At 43.6% G+C, this 23,706-nt stretch overlaps 1 protein-coding gene and 1 long non-coding RNA gene across 3 annotated transcripts in view; one reads left to right on the forward strand and one right to left on the reverse strand.

The window, feature by feature from the left end:
• EXOC2 (exocyst complex component 2) overlaps positions 1-23,706 on the forward strand; it is a 546,170-nt gene that overhangs the window by 372,898 nt on the left and 149,566 nt on the right. For both annotated transcript variants that reach the window (XM_063923055.1, XM_063923056.1), the window contains 2 exons: positions 2,406-2,486; positions 18,979-19,038. In XM_063923055.1, the coding sequence (XP_063779125.1) occupies positions 2,406-2,486; positions 18,979-19,038 (141 nt within the window). The remainder of the gene's footprint in view (positions 1-2,405; positions 2,487-18,978; positions 19,039-23,706) is intronic.
• The window catches only part of LOC134927929 (uncharacterized), a 158,729-nt gene that overhangs the window by 129,265 nt on the left and 5,758 nt on the right, over positions 1-23,706 (reverse strand). The window lies entirely within an intron of this gene.

Raw genomic sequence — 23,706 nt, forward strand, 5'->3', positions numbered from 1 at the left:
GGTTCAGCTCCCTTAGACACCACCCCTTTCTCTGCATTTGTACTTCTGTACTCCGTCTAACAGGGAGTACGTCTTGAGGTTGAGCTCTTCATTTAGCGCTATTGTTAGGTCTACCCCACTTTCTATATATATATATATATACATACATACATACATACATACATACATACATACATACATACATACATACATACATACAGACCGGCACTCCATCCATTAACCATTTATCAACCTGGGTGCACACCAACGTATATATATTTATATACAGGTTGAGTATCCCATATCCAAAATGCTTGGGTCCACAAGTGTTTTGGATATCGGATTTTTCCGTATTTTGGAATAATTGCATACCATAAAGAGATATCATGGCGATGGGACCTAAGTCTAAGCACAGAATGCATTTATGTTTCATATACATCTTATACACAGCCTGAAGGTAATTTTAGCAAATATTTTTAATAACTTTGTGCATTAAACAAAGTTTGTGTACATACACACTTTATTTATGTTTCATATACACCTTATACACACAGACCGAAGGTCATTTAATACAATATTTTTTATAACTTTGTGTATTAAACAAAATTTGTGTACATTGAGCCTTTAGAAAACAAAAGTTCACTATCTCAGTCTCACTCCAAAAACTCTGTATTTCGGAATATTAGGATACGGGGTGCTCAACCTGTGTGTGTATATGTGTGACTGTATATACTGTATGTGTGTGTATATATATATATATATATATATATATATATATATTAAATTGTAGGTGCACACCCTAAGCACTGCTAATCATAATAGTTATGCTAAACTCTGCAATTTAACATGGAGCAAAAATGAGGTGCTTAGCATCATTTTTGTCCAAAAATATTGTCCCAACCACCACATCCAGGAGACATTATTATCAGGCAGATCCCTAACATTTTAAGGCTATAGTCAAGAGCATGGAACCCCACAGTCCACATTAGTGAAAAGTAGCAGCTATGCCTTGAGAGTGTTACATAGGTGAAAGGAAATAATTGGGGTGTTGAGAAGTGTTATATTGCTAAAAACATCATAATACTGTATGTGCTAAAAGTGCTAGATAAAAGGGTTATAATATGATGCCCAAAAGCAGCCCAGTGGGTTCCAAGCTCCAAACCCATCCCTAATACTGGCATAGTGTGTACATTTATCAAGGTCTTACCATGCATAGCGCACATTTCATTATGCAGTCTGCAATTGCAAGGAACACATTCCTAATTAAAAACACCTAGGACAGGTGGGAGGGGTGCTAGTCAAGGTGAAGTCTCCACCCTCATGTGTACACACAGTTATATATATTGGGGGAAGGGGATTAGACTGCACACCTTAAATCTTAACATAACGAAAGGTGCTACCCTACTGAGACTTGTAGTTGCACACAGAAAGAAGAGAAATTCCAGATGCACATGCTAATCGTAATAATTATGATACAACTTCGCAATTTAACATAGAGCAAAAATTATGTGCTTTAGCATATTTTTTCCAAAAAATATGGGCCCACTCACCACGTCCAGGTGACCTCATCATCGGGTGGGTGCTTTACATTCTAAGGCTAGAGTCCATGGCATGGGACCCATCAGGCCAACCTCCGCAAGGCATCACATTAGTGAAAAGTAGCAATAAAAGTGTTACATTAGTAAAAAGTAGCATCTACAGTAGGTGTTGAGAGTGTTACATACAGATGTGTCCTCATACATCTTTGCTGCAGTAATGCCAAACAGCCTATGTGGAGTGAGACTGTGCTGATTAATTTGATATGACACATACAGTATATCTATGTGCGACTGAGTCTCTGAAACTGTATACAAAGTGCTACAATGTAGCAGTCGCAGCATTTTTCCAATACAGGTTCTGTTCTGCTCCGTATAGAGACTGTCGCACACAATATACAAGTGTAATATATCAAATGAATCCGCACAGTCTCCTCGTGTGCTCAGAAAATATTGCCGTTTAATGAGCAATACATACCTTATGTTTTGAACTTAACTAGTAACAGAAACAACTTGGAATTTGCATAATTGAGGTGACTCTTTTTAAAGTTATAAATAATGATACCACAGAAGTGGTTTTATTTTTTAGAATCCTAATAATTAAAACTATTGTTAACTGAAATGGGCAGACGTTACAGTAAGATTTCCTTTTCTTGATGTCCACATTGCACATTAGTATGGTTTTGCAGTTGTTATGCATAGAAAGTATTGCAAATATGGCAATAAATCCAATGATACTTCAGACAGCAATGTTAGTTGCAGTGGTGTAAACCTTTTAAATGTGTACTTAATAAAATCAATCAAGGTTTCACATGTCTGCACTATTAAAATGTTTGTACCTTTTAATTTGCTTGTTAAATTTGTGGTGTTTTTTTCTTTCTCATTTTGTAGCCATCTCAATTTGAGCAGTGTGTTGTCCAGGCTCTGCAGTCACTGAAAGGTGTCTTAGAGTGTAAGCCTGCAGAAGCAAGCGTAAGTATATCACTGCATGCATGGGTCAGGGCATGAGGAAACTTTGGGTTGTTGTTTTTTGTAGATTTTTATATTTACATCCCTGGGTGGTGGGTGACAGGCATAGGGTTATTTCCACATATAATATAGTATAGTACACTGATTGCCAAACCTTTTAAGTCACAGCACCCTAGAGTGCCAGAATTTTTTTCACCTCTAGTTTAAAAGTTTCTTATTGAGAAATTCAGAGAAAAAAAAAAAATGTAAGTAAATTGTGTTTATAGGTCATCTTTAGGCTAGTTTGTGGTCAGGGAAAGGATTTGCTTCTGTTTGTCCGCATATTTTATGATTTGAAGCCACAAGCACTGATTTTGCTTTAACATTGATTATAAATTGAGTTGGTCCTGGACCACAAGCCCAAGGCACCTTTGCAAGTGTCCCAATGCACCCCAGGGTGCCAAGGCGCTTAGTTTTGACAACCACTGAAGCCCATTTTTTTTTTTTAAACATTTTTCTTTATTGAAGCATTTCTTTAAATAAAGTAGCAATAAGCACAGTAACATTGTGAATGATAATCAAGGAGAAAAAAGGAAAACAAAACAAAGAAGACATAACATATCAGTCACACAATATAGTACATGGCGCAAGGAAGAACATATATGCGGGCAATTTGTACAATATTATAAGGTACCAAGCAACATCTGTAAATACTCCATAGACCTACAGAGAGACAGGAACACGGCATAGCCACTAATCAGCGCTATCAAACGCGATGGGAGGGTCTCTAAGAAAAATCCTGGTTTCATACCAGAGTGTGTTGCGAAAACATAGGCTAATGGCCTCTTTAGTGTGAGTAGGAAGTGTTTCGATAAAACTTTCCCATGTTGCGAAAAATGATTCTGTGCGAGATTCTTTTTGAAGTGAGGCCTCAAGCCAATCCATATGACAAATGAAAAATAGTTTGTCTCTAAACATTTCTAGTGTCGGAGCAGAGCTATGGACCCTCATTTGCAAGACAGCTTTCCTAGCTGCCGATGAGATTGCCAACAACAATTTTTTAACAGGTTTGGGAACTCTGATACCAGGGGGTGTGACACCAAATATGGCCCATTCCGGTGTAAGAGGAATGTAAACTAAATGTTGGGAGGCAAAGCGCCATATTGCTATCCAGAACCGTCTTAAAAGTGGACAGGCCCAGAAACAGTGATAAAGATCAGCCGAATGATGGCCACATTTGGGGCAGGAAGGATCAGCTAATAGGCCTATCAAGAAACCCCTGTGTGGAGAAATATAAGATCTATGAAAGATATTAAGGTACATTTCTGTGTATTTGGCAGCTGGGAACGTAGCTATTGAAAAATGTAACATGTGCAGTAACCCATCTACATCTAAGTTGGGAAAGTGTTCCAACCATTGGGCTATACCAGTTTTATATAGAGAATGATCTAGTGTGGTATGGAGTTGTTTGTAGTAGAATGAAATAGCCCCTTTGGATTGTTCTGGTCGCATTAATATTTGGTCTAGTTGATTTCCCCAATCAGTTGGAGGTATTAGTCTGGAAATTTTACTAACATAATGTTGGGCTTGAAAGAAAGCAAAGTTCTGGGGGCCAATACAAGGGTATTTAGATAAGGCCTCCGCATATGTTAGTGGTTTATGGGATCTAGGGTTAATGAGCTGGCCTATGTTGCAAACTCCTAAAGATTTCCAGTCATTAAAAGAAGAAGCGGCCTCTCCATTTTGAAAACCCGGATTACGTAACAAAGGCAAATGGATAGATATATGTTTATGTAATTTGTATTTATGTCTCAAGGACAGCCAAACTTTCCTCGTAGTCATTAAGAGGGGATTAATCTTTAAATTAGAGGAAATCTCGGCGTCAGTCAGGTGTAGAAAAGCTACCAAGGACACATGCGGAATGAAATTTTGTTCGAGAAGTGAGTCAGCGTAGGTGTGGGTACTAGACAACCAGTCTTTGATATAACGAGCATGGGAAGCATAACTATACGTCAGAATGTCTGGGAAGTTAACTCCCCCATTGGTTTTAGGCTGACCTAGTTTAAATAGACCAATTCTCGCCCGCTTGTTGTTCCAAATAAATTTCCTAAAGGCCGCCGTTATTTGTAAGAGATCTTGTCTGGAAAGTAGAAGGGGGAGGACTTGTAGTGGGTAAAGGAGTTTTGGGAAGTATATCATTTTAATTATGTTCGTCCTTCCTAAAAAGGAAAGTGGCAAGTGTACCATCGCCTCGAGATCCCTCGTGAGCTTTGAAAGTGTTTTCCCAATATTTACATCATAAAGGTCTATAATGTTCTTGGGGAGAAGAACTCCCAGGTATGGAAGTTTCTTTTTAGTCCAGTTTAAAGGTAATTGTGTCGCCCACAAAGGTCTATAAAAGCCCTTTTTCAGATAGAGTGCACTAGATTTTTCAAAGTTAATGAAAAAGCCAGAGAGAGATCCCACCCTGTAAATCAATTCCAGCAATGGCCTGAGGGAATGTTTAGGATTAGACATGTAAATCAGAACATCATCCGCAAATGCAGTGAGTTTTACTTCCACCGAGCCAACCGAAATACCCTTCAGGGTGGGCCAAGAATCAATTATACGGAGTAAAGGGTCGAGGGACAAATTAAAAAGTAGGGGAGACAGAGGACAACCCTGGCGGGTACCTCTAGACATGACAATAGGATCACTTCTCGTGCCGTTTATTAAGAGAAGAGTTGTGGGGGAGCTATAGAAGAACTGTATAAGATTGATAAAATCTGAGCCAAAATTTCTGGTTGATAGAACTTTAAATAAGAAGGGCCAGGATACCGTATCAAAAGCTTTCTGAGCGTCTAGGCTCAGGAGCATATTGGGAACGGTGGGATTATTGTTGGAAGCGACAATGGAAGCAATGGCTGTACGAATACCTTTGACTAGTTGTCTGCCTCGAGTGAAGCCTAGTTGATGAGGTGAACAAAGGGAAGAAGAGAATAGTTGTAGTCGAGAGGACATTATTTTGGATAGAATTTTAAAGTCCACATTTAATAGAGTAATAGGACGATAGGAGCTCAATAGTGTAGGGTCGCGGTCAGGTTTCGGAATGAGAGTTGTAAAGGCAGCGTTAAAGGAGGGGTAGTATGGGCGTTTTTTATGGATAGTGCGATACAGTTCTAACAACGTCGGGACAATGTCAGTAGACAGGATTTTAAAGTACTCTCCCGAAAATCCATCTGGTCCTGGTGCTTTACCAGTATGTAAGGAAGAGATTGCCAACCTTATTTCCTCCTCAGTAATTTCTGAGTTCAAAAGGTCAATTTGTTCTGAATCTAGACTAGGTAAGTTGGCCTCTCCAATAATGTCATCTAACGACTCTGGGGTCGATGGTCTAGCAGAATATAGCTTACAATAGTAATCATAAAAGGCCTTTGATATGTCAGAGGTTCGTGTCAGACAAAGAGAAGTCCTAGTGTCTTTAATGGAAACAATATGGTTTCTTCGCTATATAGCCTTTAGTTAATGAGGCCAACAAACGTCCCGTCCTGGCACCCCATCTGTAATATTTATTTTTCGTATAGTCTAGTCGCGATTGAGCCTGGGAAAGTAAAAAGTTTTCCAATATAGATTTAGCCTGATTGTATATAATTAATTTTTCCTCCGAGGGGTCTGCCACATACTCAGCAAACGTAGTCTGCACCTTATGGGAGAGGGAGCGATATTGGTCTTTTTGAATTTTATTGCGACCAGATACGTATGAGATGATACTACCACGCATCACAGACTTCGATGCTTCCCAGAAAAGAACCGGGTCATTCCAGTGTGTGATATTGTTGTCTACATAGTCTAGCCAGTTACGTTTCAGGTATTCCTTGAATTTTTCTGATTGGAATAAATATGCAGGAAATCTCCAGGTGCGGTATGTGGGACCTATACGTGGCATCCTAAATGAAAATTCAATCGGCGCGTGATCCGAAACCAGAATCTCAGCAATATTTGCGGAAGTCACCTCGGAAATTAGGGAGTCCGCCACTAAAAAATAGTCTAAGCGAGAGACCGTGCGGTGGACCCCCGAATGGAAAGTAAAAGATTTATCTGATGGATTAAAAAGTCTCCAAACATCAGTCACTTGGAGCCCCAATATAAATTTCACTAGTGCAGACCAGATAGGAGAATGTCGGTTGGACGGGATTGGAGTTTTATCCAGGGTCGGATCACGCACCGTATTGAAGTCCCCTCCAAGTATTAATGGAAAAGCCTCCCGCTGTTGTATCAGGAAGGTTACCTTAGTCAGAAATTCGGACACCTGAGTGTTGGGAGCGTATATATTCATAAGAGTGTATGTGGCATCTCCAATCTTAACATCTATCAGTAAATATCGACCATCAGGATCCTGGACAATGTTTAAAATGGTGTATGGGAGGTGTCGTGCAAAAAGGATAGCCACCCCTCTGGTCTTGTTTACAAATGAGGCCGAAAAACAATCACCTAACCAGCCAGCGCGGAGGGAGGAACCATCACCTTCCTTCCAGTGGGTTTCTTGTAGGAAAATGATGTCTGGACTGAATTTCTTAAGATGGGATAAGACCCTGTGACACTTAATGGGGGTATTGAGCCCGCCTACATTCCATGATAGGCATTTAATCGAGTCGTGGGGAGGTAGGTACGGCAAACTATGTATACTACTTGCCATCATCCAATCCCAGATTTCACTGCGGTAGGTCCACCACACGGTCCCATCAATGCATGGTGGGGTCCCCCGTCCCAGCAAGCGGAGGACAGCCCATCAAACCCATTCTCGGCTAGGTGTTCCCATCTCTCTGCCACCATTGCGCCAAAATACAACATAAACATTTGTAAGTATAATAGATTAAACATATCACAATTATCAAGAAATAAGAAGTCATGCTTCAATAACCTTTTCTGAGTTTTCTCATACCAAAAATTTTCCTGGAGGATCACAGTGACAACACTGCAACCAACTCTTAGAATCAACAGAAGACAAACAGTAAACAGAATGTGGAGAGCCATTCTCCTAAGTAATAACATAATAACTGTTAACTGAAGAGGGGCGAGTAGAAAATAGAACCTCGTTCCCCATCGCTAAATTGAGAACAGTGTAAAAGTACATAAACCATACTTGTGTTCGCAAACCCATTCAGCGATTGGGAGATCTCTGGGATAGCGTTACTGGTGAACTCTGTAGGGAGAGGGGGGACAGAAAATGCCTGCGGGCCTCTTCTGGGTCATCAAAGAAAAGAGTGCGGCCATTATCGGTGACCCTCAGTCTGGCAGGGTAAAGCAAGGCAAAGCGTTTTTGCGATTCTACTAAAAATTTGCAAACAGGTGAGAATGCTTGCGTTTTTGGGTGACCGCCACTGAGAAATCTTGGAAAATCAATATACGGGTACCTTCAATGACTAATTTGCCCATTTTCTTATATGCACGTAATATTATTTCCTTCGTCCTATAATCAAAGTAACAGGCCACCACCGGCCTTGGAGGGGGATTAGGACCTTCCCGCTCAGCCCCCACCCTATGAACCCTTTCAACCTGGGGGAATTCCATCTTGTCGGGTATATGGAGAGCAGGAACTAATTGAGAGGCCAGGAAGTCACCCAATAGGGAAGGTTTGACATGTTCCGGGATACCAACAAAGCGAAGATTATTTCTCCTATTTCGATTTTCTAGTTCATCTAGCTTGTCTTGTAGCTCCCGAATCATGCCAATGGACGAGTCAGCCGAGGACTCCACGTTGTGGACCGTGTCCTCTAGATCACTGACTCTCTGCTCCACCTCCGATATTCTCGAGGTATTCGAAGCCACTTCTCGCAGGGCGGACTGAAATGAATCTCTAAATTCGTCTAATTTCCTATCAATATGGGGCATTAGCACCGAGAGAATCTCTTTAGCAGTTTGGGACACTGGGGGGGGTCATGTCAGGTTGGGACGTGAGGTCGGAGTTCCCATCCATATTTGTTACGGGCTGTGACTGAGAAGGGGAAGAACCACCTGTCTTATGTGACTTTCTTCTGACCATATTTTCTGATACGGTTCTGTTGAAGCCCATTTTTATATTTTTCTTATGCTCAAGTATGGGTAATTAGTTTTTTTTCTAATTGGCTAAATCCGTATGCAGCTTTGTAAAACTTTTACTCGGATGAACAGTGCTTTCATAAATTTGTGAGTATAGCGGCAGTACCCTCAGTTTGGATGTTCAGTATTTGATAAATAGCAGCAATTACAGTTTAAAAAGCAATGATTTATAGTTTGTACATAATATACTTACATTTAATTTACTTAAATTACATTTTTTTCCCTGAATTTCTCAATAAGAAACTTTTAGCCTAGAGGTGAAAAAAATTACAATTACAGTTTGAAAAGCAATGATTTATAGTTTTTTTTTTTTTTTTCAAAAACATATAGAGCCACTAGGTGATGTTAATATACTGTATATTAAAGTCTTTGTTTCACTGAGCTGACTAATACCCTTTTTAGACTGACAAGAGCCGGGTGGCACCCGGGAATGTGTACACGGGTGCTTCCCAGGTGCGACCCGGCTTGAGACCCCTTCAGACTTGTGGCCCGACCCGGCATATTGCCGGGGTGGTGACGTCACCGCTGACGCTACCGGAGGTGGTGCTTGGAGATAATCATCTCCAAGCACCGCCTCCTCCTATGCAGAGAACGGGTGCCGGGTCGCCTTGACCCGGCATACCCGTTCACACTGCACCGCATCTCTGGGCGATCCCGGATTCAACCCTGGTCGGGACCTGGGATGAAATTTCGGGACGCTCGTACAGGGATATTGATCCTGTACCCTTTCACACTGAGCAATTTCCCGGGTTGATGCGCGTTCATGTACAATAACCCAGGAAATTTTTGTCAGTCTGAAAGGGATATTATATACATAAATTATACCACCATGCTCTCACACTTCTCCGCTGATTAGAGAAGTATGAGCTTCACTAATCAGGCATAGAATGGCTCACTGCACTCCTGAGAGGCTCTTTCTCAGGTATTCCCAACCTCGGTCCTCAAGGCAGACTAAAGATAGGTAACAATTATCTGTCAGATAATCTGCCAGATCTAGCTGGTTGGAATGAAAATCTGGTAATGGATGAGAGCAAATTACAATCTATCATTTGTTCCCAAACACTGGAAAACTGTCAAAAACAGTTGTTCATCCAAGTTGGTTAAATTTGTGTTTAACCAATATTTATGAACAGCAGGTTTTGTTCGTTTTCCAGTGTTTGGGAACAAATTATAGATTGTAATTTGTTCTCATCCATTACCAGATTTTAATTCCAACCAGCTAGATCTGGCAATTATCTTACAGATAATTGTATAGTGTGTACCTAGCTTTTCAGTGCAGGATTTAGGGATATCCAGGCTTCACCACACATGGTTAAATCAAAATAACGGAGATACTAATTACATCACCTGTGCTTAAGCATGGATATTACTAACACCTGGACTGTTAGTGTGCCTTTTGGGAATGCCTGCTCTGTGTCATTAATGTTGTCTGTGCTTAATAAATGCACGTGGGCTAGTTTTGTTAAAATAAGTTTATGGGTCATTGAGCATATAATCTGACCGTTAATCAATGTAGACTTTGTAATATGGAATTTGTCTCTGATTTATTTTCACACTGTCCATAGTCGTCTTTTATTTTCATAGCATGCTTCATAAAGCAGTCTTCTACATTTATGTAGCATGTATTAAAAATACAGCAAATTGTCATTTCATAATGTGTCCTGTTCACTTAAACTTTATATGGGCAACTATATGATATTCAGTGGATAACGATGGAATGAAGGATTAATTATTTAGTGTAAATGGGAGCAGTTTGGATCATTTTTAAAATGTGATCGACCAGACTCGGAGCTCCTTATTGGATTTTATCTTTATTTCCTTCTTCCATTATGGGGTGTATTCAATAAGAGTTGGAAACTGCCGTCTTGTCGGAAAGACTGCAATTTCCGACTGGAATAGGTCGGAAGGGGTTCCGACCTATTTAATAGGGGCACATTTTTTCCGACAAGTCGGGAAACCCGACTTGTCGGAATGCTGTCTGTCGGAAAGCAGGTGGATCGGCGGAAAACCCGCTAATCCGCCTGCTGCTGTTGGAAACGGGGCCAAATCCGACAGGTTTTGGCCCCCTTTCTGACAAACTCAGTCCGACTTGAAAACAAGTCGGATTGAAGTGAGGAGACAGGGAGCGGTGCGGCGGGCTACTGGGGTGAGAGGTACCTTGACGGCCGTCCCCTGGCCAGGCACCTCTCTCCCTGTGGTGCCTCCCCCACCACCGCAGACATCACCCCCGCTGCTAGCTATGGCCACCGATTGCCAAGCTGCTCCCTCCGCCGGCCGCTGCTCTCTGCTCCCCCCATAGCTGCTGTCAGCGCACGTGGCAGCCACTGACCACAGCAGCAGTACAGGACACGGGAACGGCCCAATCCGACAATCGGATTTGGGCGCTTTTTGAATAGTGGTTGTCGGGTCCATTCCGACAACTGCATGTCGGAATGGACCCAACTCTTATTGAATATACCCCTAAGTCTCAAGTTTAAGGTCAAATATAGTAAAGGTACCCATACATCAGGGGAGTATCCAGGCAATTCTCCTGATGACTGATTCAGGGTATCTACAAAATCCAACATGTTTGGAATCCTGAATTCATTGATTCTGACCCAAAAATGATCAGAATCGGCAAGGGATTTGTAACGTGCTGTAAATTGCGGATACTCTGACAGATCGGATCGGCACTGATAGAACAGGGAATCAGGCCCGTATAACCTGTCATCATGCAGAAACAGTATGGGGAGTACTCCTACATTCTCCTGATTAGTACAACCATAAGGAGGTGTGGCTATCAGAAAAATGGTCATGTCTGTCAAATGTGGGTTCTATTTGTAGTTCTTAAAAGGATTTCACTAGGTCCTAATAAACAGGGCTGATGCCCTGATTTTGCTTTTTAAACTGTTGAGTAGTATGGAATTTGTGACCTGTCCACTTGTGATCGTTAGCAAACTAATATGATGAAAACTGAACAAAAATATACTGCAGGTTGAGTATCCCATATCCAAATATTCCGAAATACGGAATATTCCGAAATACGTAATTTTTTGAGTGACAGGGAGATAGTGAAACCTTTGTTTTCTGATGGCTCAATGTACACACACTTTGTTTAATACACAAAGTTATTAAAAATATCGTATTAAATGACCTTCAGACTGTGTGTATAAGGTGTATATGAAACATAAATGAATTGTGTGAATGTGCACACACTTTGTTTAATGCACAAAGTCATTAAAAATATTGGCTAAAATGACCTTCAGGCTGTGTGTATAAGGTGTATATGTAACATAAATGCATTCTGTGCTTAGACTTAGGTCCCATCGCCATGATATCTCATTATGGTATGCAATTATTCCAAAATACGGAAAAATCCGATATCCAAAATACTTCCAGTCCCAAGCATTTTGGATAAGGGATACTCAACCTGTATCTACTGTAAGCTCTGTTCACATACATGTATGTGATTGATGATTTGAATTGAATTCATCTACCATTCTTCATACCAGTCACTCCTTTCATTTAATGGAGCATATATACTCGAGTATAAGTCGACCCGAATATAAGCCGAGGCACCTAATTTTACCACAAAAACCTGGGAAAACTTATTGACTCGAGTATAAGCCTAGGGTGGGAAATGCAGCTCTACCCGTACACAGACCTCATAGTGCCAGATATGCCCCACAGTGCCAGATATGCCCCACAGTGCCGGATGTGCCTGATATGCCCCACAGTGCCAGATATGCCCCACAGTGCCAGATATGCCCCACAGTGCCAGATATGCCCCACAGTGCCAGATGGGCCCCACAGTGCCAGATGGGCCCCACAGTGCCAGGTGTGCCAGATATGCCCCACAGTGCCAGATATGCCCCACAGTGCTAGATACTTACCCTCCGTCGCTCCCGCGCTGTCGTCTGAAGGAGGGACACGGAGAGCGCATCGCGCGGCTCTCCTGTGTCCCTCTTGCGTCTCCGGCGGCAGCGGCGTGTGTTAAAGGAAGTGCCGATTCATGCACTTCCTTTACCACACAGACGCCGCTGCCGCCGGAGATGCAGGAGGGACACAGGAGAGCCGAGCGCTGCGCTCTCTGTGTCCCTCCTTCAGACGACAGCGCGGGAGCGACGGAGGGTAAGTATCTAGCACTGTGGGGCATATCTGGCACTGTGGGGCATATCTGGCACACATGGCACTGTGGGGCATATAACGCTGACTCGAGTATAAGCCGAGGTGGCTTTTTCAGCACAAAAAAAAGTGCTGAAAAAGTCGGCTTATAGTCGAGTATATACGGTATATGCTTTTCCTAATGTCTTCATCTGTCCAAAACTTGCATATAGTATGTACTGTAGATTTTGAACACAAGATCTCTTGGGTAAAGCAAAGGAGGTTGTGTCACTATTTGGGTACTGTGTACTGGTGGGCAGAGTTTAATTCTTATCATTTGCATTCATGAAGCCTGGACACAAATGTGGCTATAGTAACGTAGAAAGGCTTAGGAATGTTGTAAGAGACCTATTAACGTTCCTTTCTGCCTCAGTGCACCCAATTGTTTTTCTCTGAAGTCCTAAGTGGATGCTGGGACTCCGTAAGGACCATGGGGATTAGCGGCTCCGCAGGAGACTGGGCACAACTAAAGAAAGCTTTAGGACTACCTGGTGTGCACTGGCTCCTCCCACCAAGACTCTCCTCCAGACCTCAGTTAGATTCTTGTGCCTGGCTGAGCTGGATGCACACTAGGGGCTCTCCTGAGCTCCTAGAAAGAAAGTATATTTAGTTTTTTTATTTTACAGTGAGATCTGCTGGCAACAGACTCACTGCAGCGAGGGACTAAGGGGAGAAGAAGCGAACCTACCTAACAGGTGGTAGTTTGGGCTTCTTAGGCTACTGGACACCATTAGCTCCAGAGGGATCGACCGCAGGACCCGACCTTGGTGTTCGTTCCCGGAGCCGCGCCGCCGTCCTCCTTACAGAGCCAGAAGCATGAAGAGTCCGGAAAATCGGCGGCAGAAGACTTCGGTCTTCACCAAGGTAGCGCACAGCACTGCAGCTGTGCGCCATTGCTCCTCATGTACACCTCACACTCTGGTCACTGATGGGTGCAGGGAGCTGGGGGGGGGCGCCCTGAGGGCAATATATGACACCTTGGCTGACAAATCTACATCATATATAGTCCTAGAGGCTATATAGATGTAAAATTACCCCTGCCAGTATTCCAGAAAAAGCGGGAGAAAGTCAGTTGAAAAAGGGGCGGGGCTTCTCCCTCAGCACACTGGCGCCATTTTCTCTTCACAGTGCAGCTGGAAGACAGCTCCCCAGGCTCTCCCCTGTAGTTTTCAGGCTCAAAGGGTTAAAAAGAGAGGGGGGGCACTAAATTTAGGCGCAATATATGTATACAAGCAGCTATTGGGGGAAAAATCACTAAGTTATAGTGTTAATCCCTGCATTATATAGCGCTGTGGTGTGTGCTGGCATACTCTCTCTCTGTCTCCCCAAAGGACTTTGTGGGGTCCTGTCCTCAGTCAGAGCATTCCCTGTGTGTGTGCGGTGTGTGTCGGTACGGCTGTGTCGACATGTTGGATGAGGAAGGTTACGTGGAGGCGGAGCAGAGGCCGATAAATGGGATGTCGCCCCCTGTGGGGCCGACACCAGAGTGGATGGATAGGTGGAAGGTATTAACCGACAGTGTCAACTCCTTACATAAAAGGCTGGATGACGTAACAGCTGTGGGACAGCCGGCTTCTCAGCCCGCGCCTGCCCAGGCGTCTCAAAGGCCATTAGGGGCTCAAAAAACGCCCGTTACCTCAGATGGCAGACACAGATGTCGACACGGAGTCTGACTCCAGTGGCGACGAGGTTGAGACATATACACAATCCACTAGGAACATCCGTTACATGATCTCGGCAATGAAAAATGTGTAACGCATTTTCTGACATGAACCCAAGTACCACGTAAAAGGGGTTTTATTTTTGGGGAGAAAAAGCAGCCAGTGTTTTGTTCCCCCATCAGATGAATGAATGAAGTGTGTAAAGAAGCGTGGTTTCCCCCGATAAGAAACTGGTAATTTCTAAAAAGTTACTGATGGCGTACCCTTTCCCGCCAGAGGATAGGTCACGTTGGGAGATATCCCTTAGGGTGGATAAGGCGCTCACACGTTTGTCAAAAGGTGGCACTGCCGTCTTAGGATACGGCTACCTTGAAGGAACTTGCTGATAAAAAGCAGGAGGCGATCCTGAAGTCTGTATTTACACACTCAGGTTATATACTGAGACCTGCAATTGCCTCAGCATAAATAGGGCTGCTGCAGCGTGGTCTGATACCCTGTCAGATAATATTAATACGCTAAGACAGGGATAATATTTTGCTAACATTGAGCATATTTAAGACGTTGTCTTATATATAAAGGATGCACAGAGGGATATTTGCCGGCTGGCATCCAGAATTAATGCAATGTCCATTCTGCCAGGAGGGTATTAGAAACCCGGCAGTGGACAGGTGATGCTGCCTGTAAAAGGCACATGGAGATTCTGTCTTATAAGGGTGAGGAATTGTTTGGGGATGGTCTCTGGGACCTCGTATCCACAGCAACAGCTGGGAAGAAAAATTTTACCTCAGGTTTCCTCACAGCCTAAGAAAGAACCGTATTTTCAGGTACAGTCCTTTCGGCTTCAGAAAAGCAAGCGGGTCAAAGGCGCTTCCTTTCTGCACAGAGACAAGGAAAAAAGCTGCACCAGCAGCCAGTTCCCAGGATCAAAAATCTTCCCCCGCTTCCTCTGAGTCCACCGCATGACGCTGGGGCTCCACAGGGGGAGACAGGTGCGGTAGGGGCGCGTCTCTGGAACTTCAGGGACCAGTGGGCTTGCCCACAGGTGGATCTCTAGGTTCTGCAAATAGTATCACAGGGATACAGGCTGGATTTCGAGGCGACTCCCCCTCGCCGTTACCTCACATCAGCCTTGCCGGCTGCCCTCGGAGAAAGGTAGTACTGGCGGCAATTCACAAGCTGTACTTCCAGCAGGTGAAAGCAAGGTACCCCTCCTTCAACAAGGCCGGGGTTACTATTCCAAAATGTTGTGGTACCGAAACCAGACGGTTCGGTGAGACCCATTCTAAAATTGAAAGCCTTGAACACTTATATACGAAGGTTCAAGTTCAAAATGGAATCTCTCAGGGCGATTATTGCAAGCCTGGAGAATTTCATGGTATCACTGGACATCAAGGATGATTACCTGCATGTCCCTATTTACCCTCTTCACCAGGAGTACCTCAATATTGTGGTACAGGATTGTCATTACCAATTCCAGACGTTGCCGTTGGTCTGTCCCCGGCACCGAGGTATTTACCAAGGTAATGGCCGAAATAATTATCCCGTACTTGGACGATCTCCTTATAAAGGCAAGGTCCAGGGAGCAGTTGTTCGTTGGAGTAGCACTATCTCGGGAAGTGCTACAACAGCACGGCTGGATTCTGAATATTCCAAAGTCGCAGCTGGTTCCTACGACGCGTCTACTGTTCCTGGGTATGGTTCTGGACACAGAACAGGATAAAAAGGGTCTCTTCCGGAGGAGAAGTCCAAGGAGTTGTTGTCTCTAGACAGAGACCTCCTAATACGTATACAGGTGTCGGTGCATCAATGCACGCGAGCCCTGGGAAAGATGGTAGCTTCTTACGAAGAAATTCCATTCGCCAGGTCCCATGCAAGGATTTTCCAGTGGGATCTGTTGGACAAGTGGTCCGGGTCGCATCTTCAGATGCATCGGTAGATAACCCTGTCTCCAAGGGTCAGGGTGTCGCTGTGGTGGTGGCTGCAGAGTGCTCATCTTCTAGAGGGCCGCAGATTCGGCATACAGGACTGGGTCCTGGTGACCACGGATGCCAGCCTTCGAGGCTGGGGGGCAGTCACACAGGGAAGGAACTTCCAAGGCTATGGCAAAGTCAGGAGACTTCCCTACACATAAATATTCTGGAACTGAGGGCCATTTACAATGCCCTAAGTCAGGCTAGACCCCTGCTTCAACACCGGCCGGTGCTGATCCAGTCAGACAACATCACGGCGGTCGCTCATGTAAACCGACAGGGCGGCACAAGAAGCAGGATGGCGATGGCAGAAGCCACAAGGATTCTCCGATGGGCGGAGAATCATGTGTTAGCACTGTCAGCAGTGTTCATTCCCGGAGTGGACAACTAAGAAACCTCCACCCGGGAGAGTGGGGACTTCATCCAGAAGTCTTCCAAATGATTGTACACCGTTGGGAAAGGCCACAGGTGGACATGATGGCGTCCCGCCTCAACTAAAAGTTACAAAGATATTGCGCCAGGTCAAGGACCCTCAGGCGATAGCTGTGGACGCTCTGGTAACACCGTGGGTGTACCAGTCGGTGTATGTGTTCCCTTCTCTGCCTCTCTTACCCAGGGTAATGAGAATAATAATAAGGAGAGGAGTAAGAACTATACTCATTGTTCCGGGTTGGCCAAGAAGAGCTTTTTAACCAGAACTCCAAGAAATGATCTCAGAGGACCCATGGCCTCTGCCGCTCAGACAGGACCTGCTGCAGCAGGGGGCCTGTCTGTTCCAAGACGTACCGCGACTGCGTTGACGGCATGGCGGTTGAACGCCGGATCCTGAAGGAAAAGGGAATTCCGGAGGAAGTTATCCCTACGCTATTTGAAGCTAGGAAAGAAGTGAACGCAAACCATTATCACCGCATATGGCGGAAATATGTTGCGTACTGTGAGGCCAGGAAGGCCCCAAAGGAGAAATTTCAGCTAGGTCGATTTCTGCACTTCCTACAGTCAGAGGTGACTATGGGCCTAAAATTGGGTTCCATTAAGGTCCAGATTTCGGCTCTATCGATTTTCTTCCAAAATTGAACTGGCTTCACTGCCTGAAGTTCAGACTTTTGTTAAGGGAGTGCTGCATAGTCAGCCCCCGTTTGTGCCTCCAGTGGCACCGTGGGATCTCAACGTGGTGTTGGATTTCCTGAAGTCGCATTGGGTTGAGCCACTTAAATCCGTGGAGCTATAATACCTCACGTGGAAAGTGGTCATTCTGTGGGCCTTGGCGTCGGCCAGGCGTGTATCAGAATTGGCGGCTTTGTCATACAAAAGCCCTTATCTGTATTTTATATGGATAAGGCGGAATTGAGGACTCGTTCCCAATTCCTTCCTAAGGTGGTATAATTTTTTATTGTGAACCAACCTATTGTGGTGCCTGCGGCTACTTGGGACTTGGAGGATTCCAAGTTACTGGATGTAGTCAGGGCCCTGAAAATTATATGTTTCCAGGACAGCTGGAGTAAGGAAAACTGACTCGCTATTTCTCCTGTATGCACCCAACAAGCTGGGTGCTCCTGCTTCTAAGCAGACGATTGCTCGCTGGATCTGTAGCACGATTCAACTTGCACATTCTGCGGCTGGACTGCCGCACCCTAATTCTGTAAAAGCCCATTCCACGAGAAAAGTGGGCTCTTCTTGGGCGGCTGCCCGAGGGGTCTCGGCTTTACAACTTTGCCGAGCTGTTACTTGGTCGGGTTAAAACATTTTTGGAAGAGTCTACAAGTTTGATACCCTGGCTGAGGAGGACCTAGTTTGCTCATTCGGTGCTGCAGAGTCATCCGCACTCTCCCGCCCGTTTGGGAGCTTTGGTATAATCCCCATGGTCCTTACGGAGTCCCAGCATCCACTTAGGACGTCAGAGAAAATAAGATTTTACTCACCGGTAAATCTATTTCTCGTAGTCCGTAGTGGATACTGGGCGCCCATCCCAAGTGCGGATTGTCTGCAATACTTGTTTATAGTTATTGCCTAACTAAAGGGTTATTGTTGAGCCATCTGTTCACCGGGGTTCCTATCACGAGTTATACGGTGTGATTGGTGTGGCTGGTATGAGTCTTACCCGGGATTCAAAATCCTTCCTTATTGTGTCAGCTCTTCCGGGCACAGTATCCTAACTGAGGTCTGGAGGAGGGTCTTGGTGGGAGCAGCCAGTGCACACCAGGTAGTCCTAAAGCTTTCTTTAGTTGTGCCCAGTCTCCTGCGGAGCCGCTAATCCCCATGGTCCTTACGGAGTCCCAGCATCCACTACGGACTACGAGAAATAGATTTACCGGTGAGTAAAATCTTATTTTTTCACATAATGCTGATGCTTTTTTTTTTTTTTAATTATTATTATTAACTTGAACATTCTAGAATTTTTTTCATGTGTTTTTTTTATTTTTATTTTTTATTAAATGATTGCTCAACTTTTGCTGGTAATGCAACATTTGTTTCCTATCGTCACCTACATTTTTGGTGGTGTAATTAACAGTGTTGATAAAATGTGCATTGGTATGAGCACAGAAGCTTTTTTTATTTGTTTACCTGATATTATTTTTCACATTACCAGACTATTGATCTGTTGCTGGCTACTATTTGTGTTTTGGGGCTCTTATAAATGTTTTTTTTTTTTTTTTCACTTTGCAGATATTTCAGCAGGAGACCACACAAGATAATGTCTGCCATCTTTGCATTAACATTATTCAGGTGAGCAGTATTTATTGCCTAAACTTAAGAATATAGATGTCGCCTCATAGACTGTGGCTTCAGTCGCGCCGAACAGCCCCTCTCTGTGCACCAGGTCCAGTGAAATGCAGCTGCAGCAAGCATATTTTTCATTCAAAACGTGCATCAAATTTGTAACTATAAGACAACTGGAAGCAACAGAACTATTCTGCTAGATTATATTGATCAATTTGTACATCTGTGAGCTAAGGAGTCTGTATCTGTGTAAGAAGTGCTATGATGCAATGGCTTTTTCTCAAGCCAAGTTCTATTGTGCTTCCTCTGTGACTTTGTATGTGTGTAAAAACGTATGTGCAGTGAAAGTCGCAGCCTAGTATCTCTGGTACAATGTGGGCAGCTTTTTGCTACGTCTGTGGTGCGAATAAAATGCAAATTTTAAATAAGAAGATTGTACAGTATGGGTGTAGTACGGGTGACCGGCGGTCTCCTGACCGCCGGTCACCTTACCGACGCCGGGATCCCGGCAGCATACCGACGCCGGGATCCCGGCGGGGAGGGGCGAGTGCAGCAAGCCCCTTGCGGGCTCGCTGCGCTCGCCACGCTGCGGGCTCGGCGACCTGCGGTCGCCACGGGTTCTATTCCCACTCTATGGGTGTCGTGGACACCCACGAGTGGAAATAGTCCCTGTTGGTCGGCATGCCGACCATCGGGATAGTGAGCCGTCGGGCTCACGGAGGAGGTCATGTGACTGTCGGTCAGCCGACCGGCGGTCACATGACTACCACCCTACAGTATGCTGCATCTCTCAAAGCCACTTGGTCACGCCAGGTATCTCACAACATGGTGTAATTTACCGGGGCTAATTGGATATACCCCTTAATCTGAGCCTTTATACAAATTCTAATGCAACAGAAAAAATAATCCTAAATACCTACTACACCATGGGGGTCATTCCGAGTTGTTCGCTCGCAAGTGAATTTTAGCAGATTTGCTCATGCTAAGCCGCCGCCTACTGGGAGTGAATCTTAGCATCTTAAAATTGCGAACGATGTATTCGCAATATTGCGATTACACACCTCGTAGCAGTTTCTGAGTTGCTTCAGACTTACTCGGCATCTGCGATCATTTCACTGCTTGTCGTTCCTGGTTTGACGTCACAAACACACCCAGCGTTCGCCCAGACACTCCCCCGTTTCTCCATCCACTCCTGCGTTTTTTCCATAAACGGTAGCGTTTTTTCCCACACGCCCATAAAACGGCCTGTTTCCGCCCAGTAACACCCATTTCCTGTCAATCACATTACGATCGCCAGAACGATGAAAATGCCGTGAGTAAAATTCCTAAGTGCATAGCAAATTTACTTGGCGCAGTCGCAGTGCGGACATTGCGCATGCGCATTAAGCGGAAAATCGCTGCGATGCGAAGATTTTTACCGAGCGAACAACTCGGAATGACCCCCCATATGCGAACTACAGTAAGTTGTAAAATTGAGGAAAAAGTAGCAAAGATGAAAAAGTACACCGGATGGGAATTGTGCCATGTGAAGCAAAATGGATAGGTGTGTGAGGGCCCCTTTTTAATAGCAAAAGTGCTACACCTTGAGTGTGTCAGTCAATAGTGTGAATGTGCCTATAGTTATGGGAGAGTAATTCTAACAAGTATATTGTTCTAGTTGATTTATCCATGCATGTGTCAATGGATGTCTATCTGGACTCCAGGGTCCCGACTGCTGGCATTCCATACCCAACCCCCTTAACCAAAGAGTACTAATAGCCTTTGTTCAATAATTCACGGTTTAAATCCACATTTTAAAATAAAGTTTGATCCTAATTGTTCAAAACAAAATTAATCCCATTGTGCTATCAGCCTTGTGGGGTACCTTGTTGTTAGTTGGGGCTCTTTAGGTAACACAAGGTACCTTAGGGTTCAGGATCACACAGACAAGACAACTGGCAAGATACAGTGGTATCTTTATTATACTCTAAGGTAGCAATACAATAAAATACATCAATATTACAACAAATAGTAGCTCACTCATCAGATTTATCTCCTAAACTCCTGTGGTAGGTCTTTCCCACACATTGTTTCTGGGAGGAAAGCGCACGTCACACCCCAAGATCTAATGTAATACACCCCATTTCTCTAAAGGACTTATCACTTTATCTCCACTAAAATTCCCATGCTCCCTCCTCGGGCAGATATTCTATTACCATATACCCTGTGATTAGATAAATCCCCAAGTATGCTGTATGAAACAAGCAGAACCTTTCTCTCGTTTGCTAAGTACCTCTCTGCTGTGTAGGTGCTACTGAGTCTGCCTACTAACTTGGTTCAACATTAGATATTTAAGGATGTTAATAAAGGGTAGTCCCTTCTAACGTTAACACTTTCTATACTTCATAGTGTTAATAACATTACTAATATTATATTTGTGGAACTGCTTCTACATGTGATCCCTCTTTGTTTTCTCTTGAGACTTCAAATTTCATATATTTTGGAATTTTGGCTATTGGAGACTCAACCTGTATTGGATTGAACTATTCAGTCAATACTGGACATACAGTATATACAGATTTTCTTACCTATTGGATGATTAATTCTAATCCTTTAATCCTTTTATACCATTCTGCTAACATCAGTGCACTTATGTGATGCATAAATGTTTTTGTAAGAAATTATATATGTGATGTCACATAGATCCACACATTATTTTATTTCATCCTAATATTCTTATATACGTTTTGGTAATATTTTATCCCTGTTTATTCCTTTATTTACGTTTTTGCTCTACAAGCTAGGGGGTCGACATTCCCTCTTTACAGCAGCTTATTACCCCTCATTAAATACCCTAAAGGTTTTTTCTATTTCTCTTTCCAAATAACCAAATTATGTTTTATTAGGGCAAAGACTTTATATTCATCTATAACTACTAAAAAAAAAAAAAAGTTATAGCTCACATATACTGCTGGGTGTAGAAAATCTCTCCAAAATGCATATACCTCATCATTGTTTAATAAAGTATACACACATTGATTCAAATAAAATCTGGTGGCACCTGGAACAAATCCATTTTTGGATCCTGACCTATTTTGTAGAAAAAACAGTATAACACTAGTCCATACCTCCACTGCAACAAAGTGTTCGAAAGCGCAAGTTCCTGCACTGACTGCAATGTTGATGCACTGATAAGTATTTTTTTTTACCTTGTTACCTTAAACTTTTATTGAGGACAACAAAATAAGGAATAGAATAGTGAATATACTGAATTTTTGGAGCATTGACTGAGATAGTGACACCTTTGCTTTCTGATGGCTCAGTGTCCACAAACTTTGTTTATTGCTAAATATTCTTAAAGATAATGAATAAAATGGTGTATATGAAATATAAAAGGCATTCTGTGTTTAGACTTGGGTCCCATCACCAAGATACTGAATCTCATTATGGTATGCAATTATTCCAAAATATAGAATATCCAGTATCCAAAATAATTCTGGTTCCAAGCATTTTGCATATGGGAAACTCAACCTGTATGATAGAATACTGTACAGTGCATCCGGAAAGTATTCACAGCGCTTCACTTTTTCCACGTTTTGTTATGTTACAGCCTTATTCCAAAATGGAATAAATAATTTTTTTCCCTCAAAATTCTACACACAATACCCCATAATGACAACGTGAAAAAAGTATTTTTTGAGATTTTTGCAAATTTATTAAAAATAAAAAACGAAGAAATCACATGTACATAAGTATTCGCAGCCTTTGCTCAATACTTTGTTTATGCACCTTTGGCAGCAATTACAGCCTTTTTGAGTATGATGCCACAAGCTTGGCACACCTGTCTTTGGGCAGTTTCACCCATTCCTCTTTGCTGCACCTCTCAAGCTCCATCAGGTTGGATGGGAAGCGTCGGTGCACAGCCATGTTCAGGTCTCTCCAGAGATGTTCAATCGGATTCAAGTCTGGGCTCTGGCTGAGCCACTCCAGGACATTCACAGAGTTGTCCTGAAGCCACTCCTTTGATATCTTGGCTGTGTGCTTAGGGTCGTTGTCCTGCTGAAAGATGAACCGTCGCCCCAGTCTGAGATCAAAAGTGCTCTGGAGCAGGTTCTCATCCAGGATGTCTCTGTACATTGCTGCATTCATCTTTCCCTCTATCCTGACTAGTCTACCAGTTCCTCCTGCTGAAAAACATCCCCACAGCATGATACTGCCACCACCATGCTTCACTGTAAGGATGGTATTGGCCTGGTGATGAATGGTGCCTGGTTTCCTCCAAATATGATGCCAGGCATTCACGCCAAAGAGTTCAAGCTTTGTCTCATTAGACCAGAGAATTTTGTTTCTTATGGTCTGAGAGTCCTTCAGGTGCATTTTGGCAAAATCCAGATGGGCTGCCATGTGCTTTTTACTAAGGAGTGGCTTCCGTCTGGCCACTCTACCATACAGGCCTGATTGGTGGATTACTGCAGAGATGGTTGTCCTTCTGGAAGGTTCTCCTCTCTCCACAGAGGAATGCTGTAGCTCTGACAGAGTGACCATTGGGTACTTGGTCACCTCCCTGACTATGGCCCTTCTGCCCCAATCGCTCAGTTTAGACTGCCGGCAAGCTCTAGGAAGAGTCCTGGTAGTTCCGAACTTCTTCCATTTACAGATGATGGAGGCCACTGTGCTCATTGGGACCATCAAAGC

This window comes from Pseudophryne corroboree, chromosome 5 (genome assembly GCF_028390025.1).
Source record: "Pseudophryne corroboree isolate aPseCor3 chromosome 5, aPseCor3.hap2, whole genome shotgun sequence".
NCBI classification, from domain to species: Eukaryota; Metazoa; Chordata; class Amphibia; order Anura; family Myobatrachidae; genus Pseudophryne; species Pseudophryne corroboree.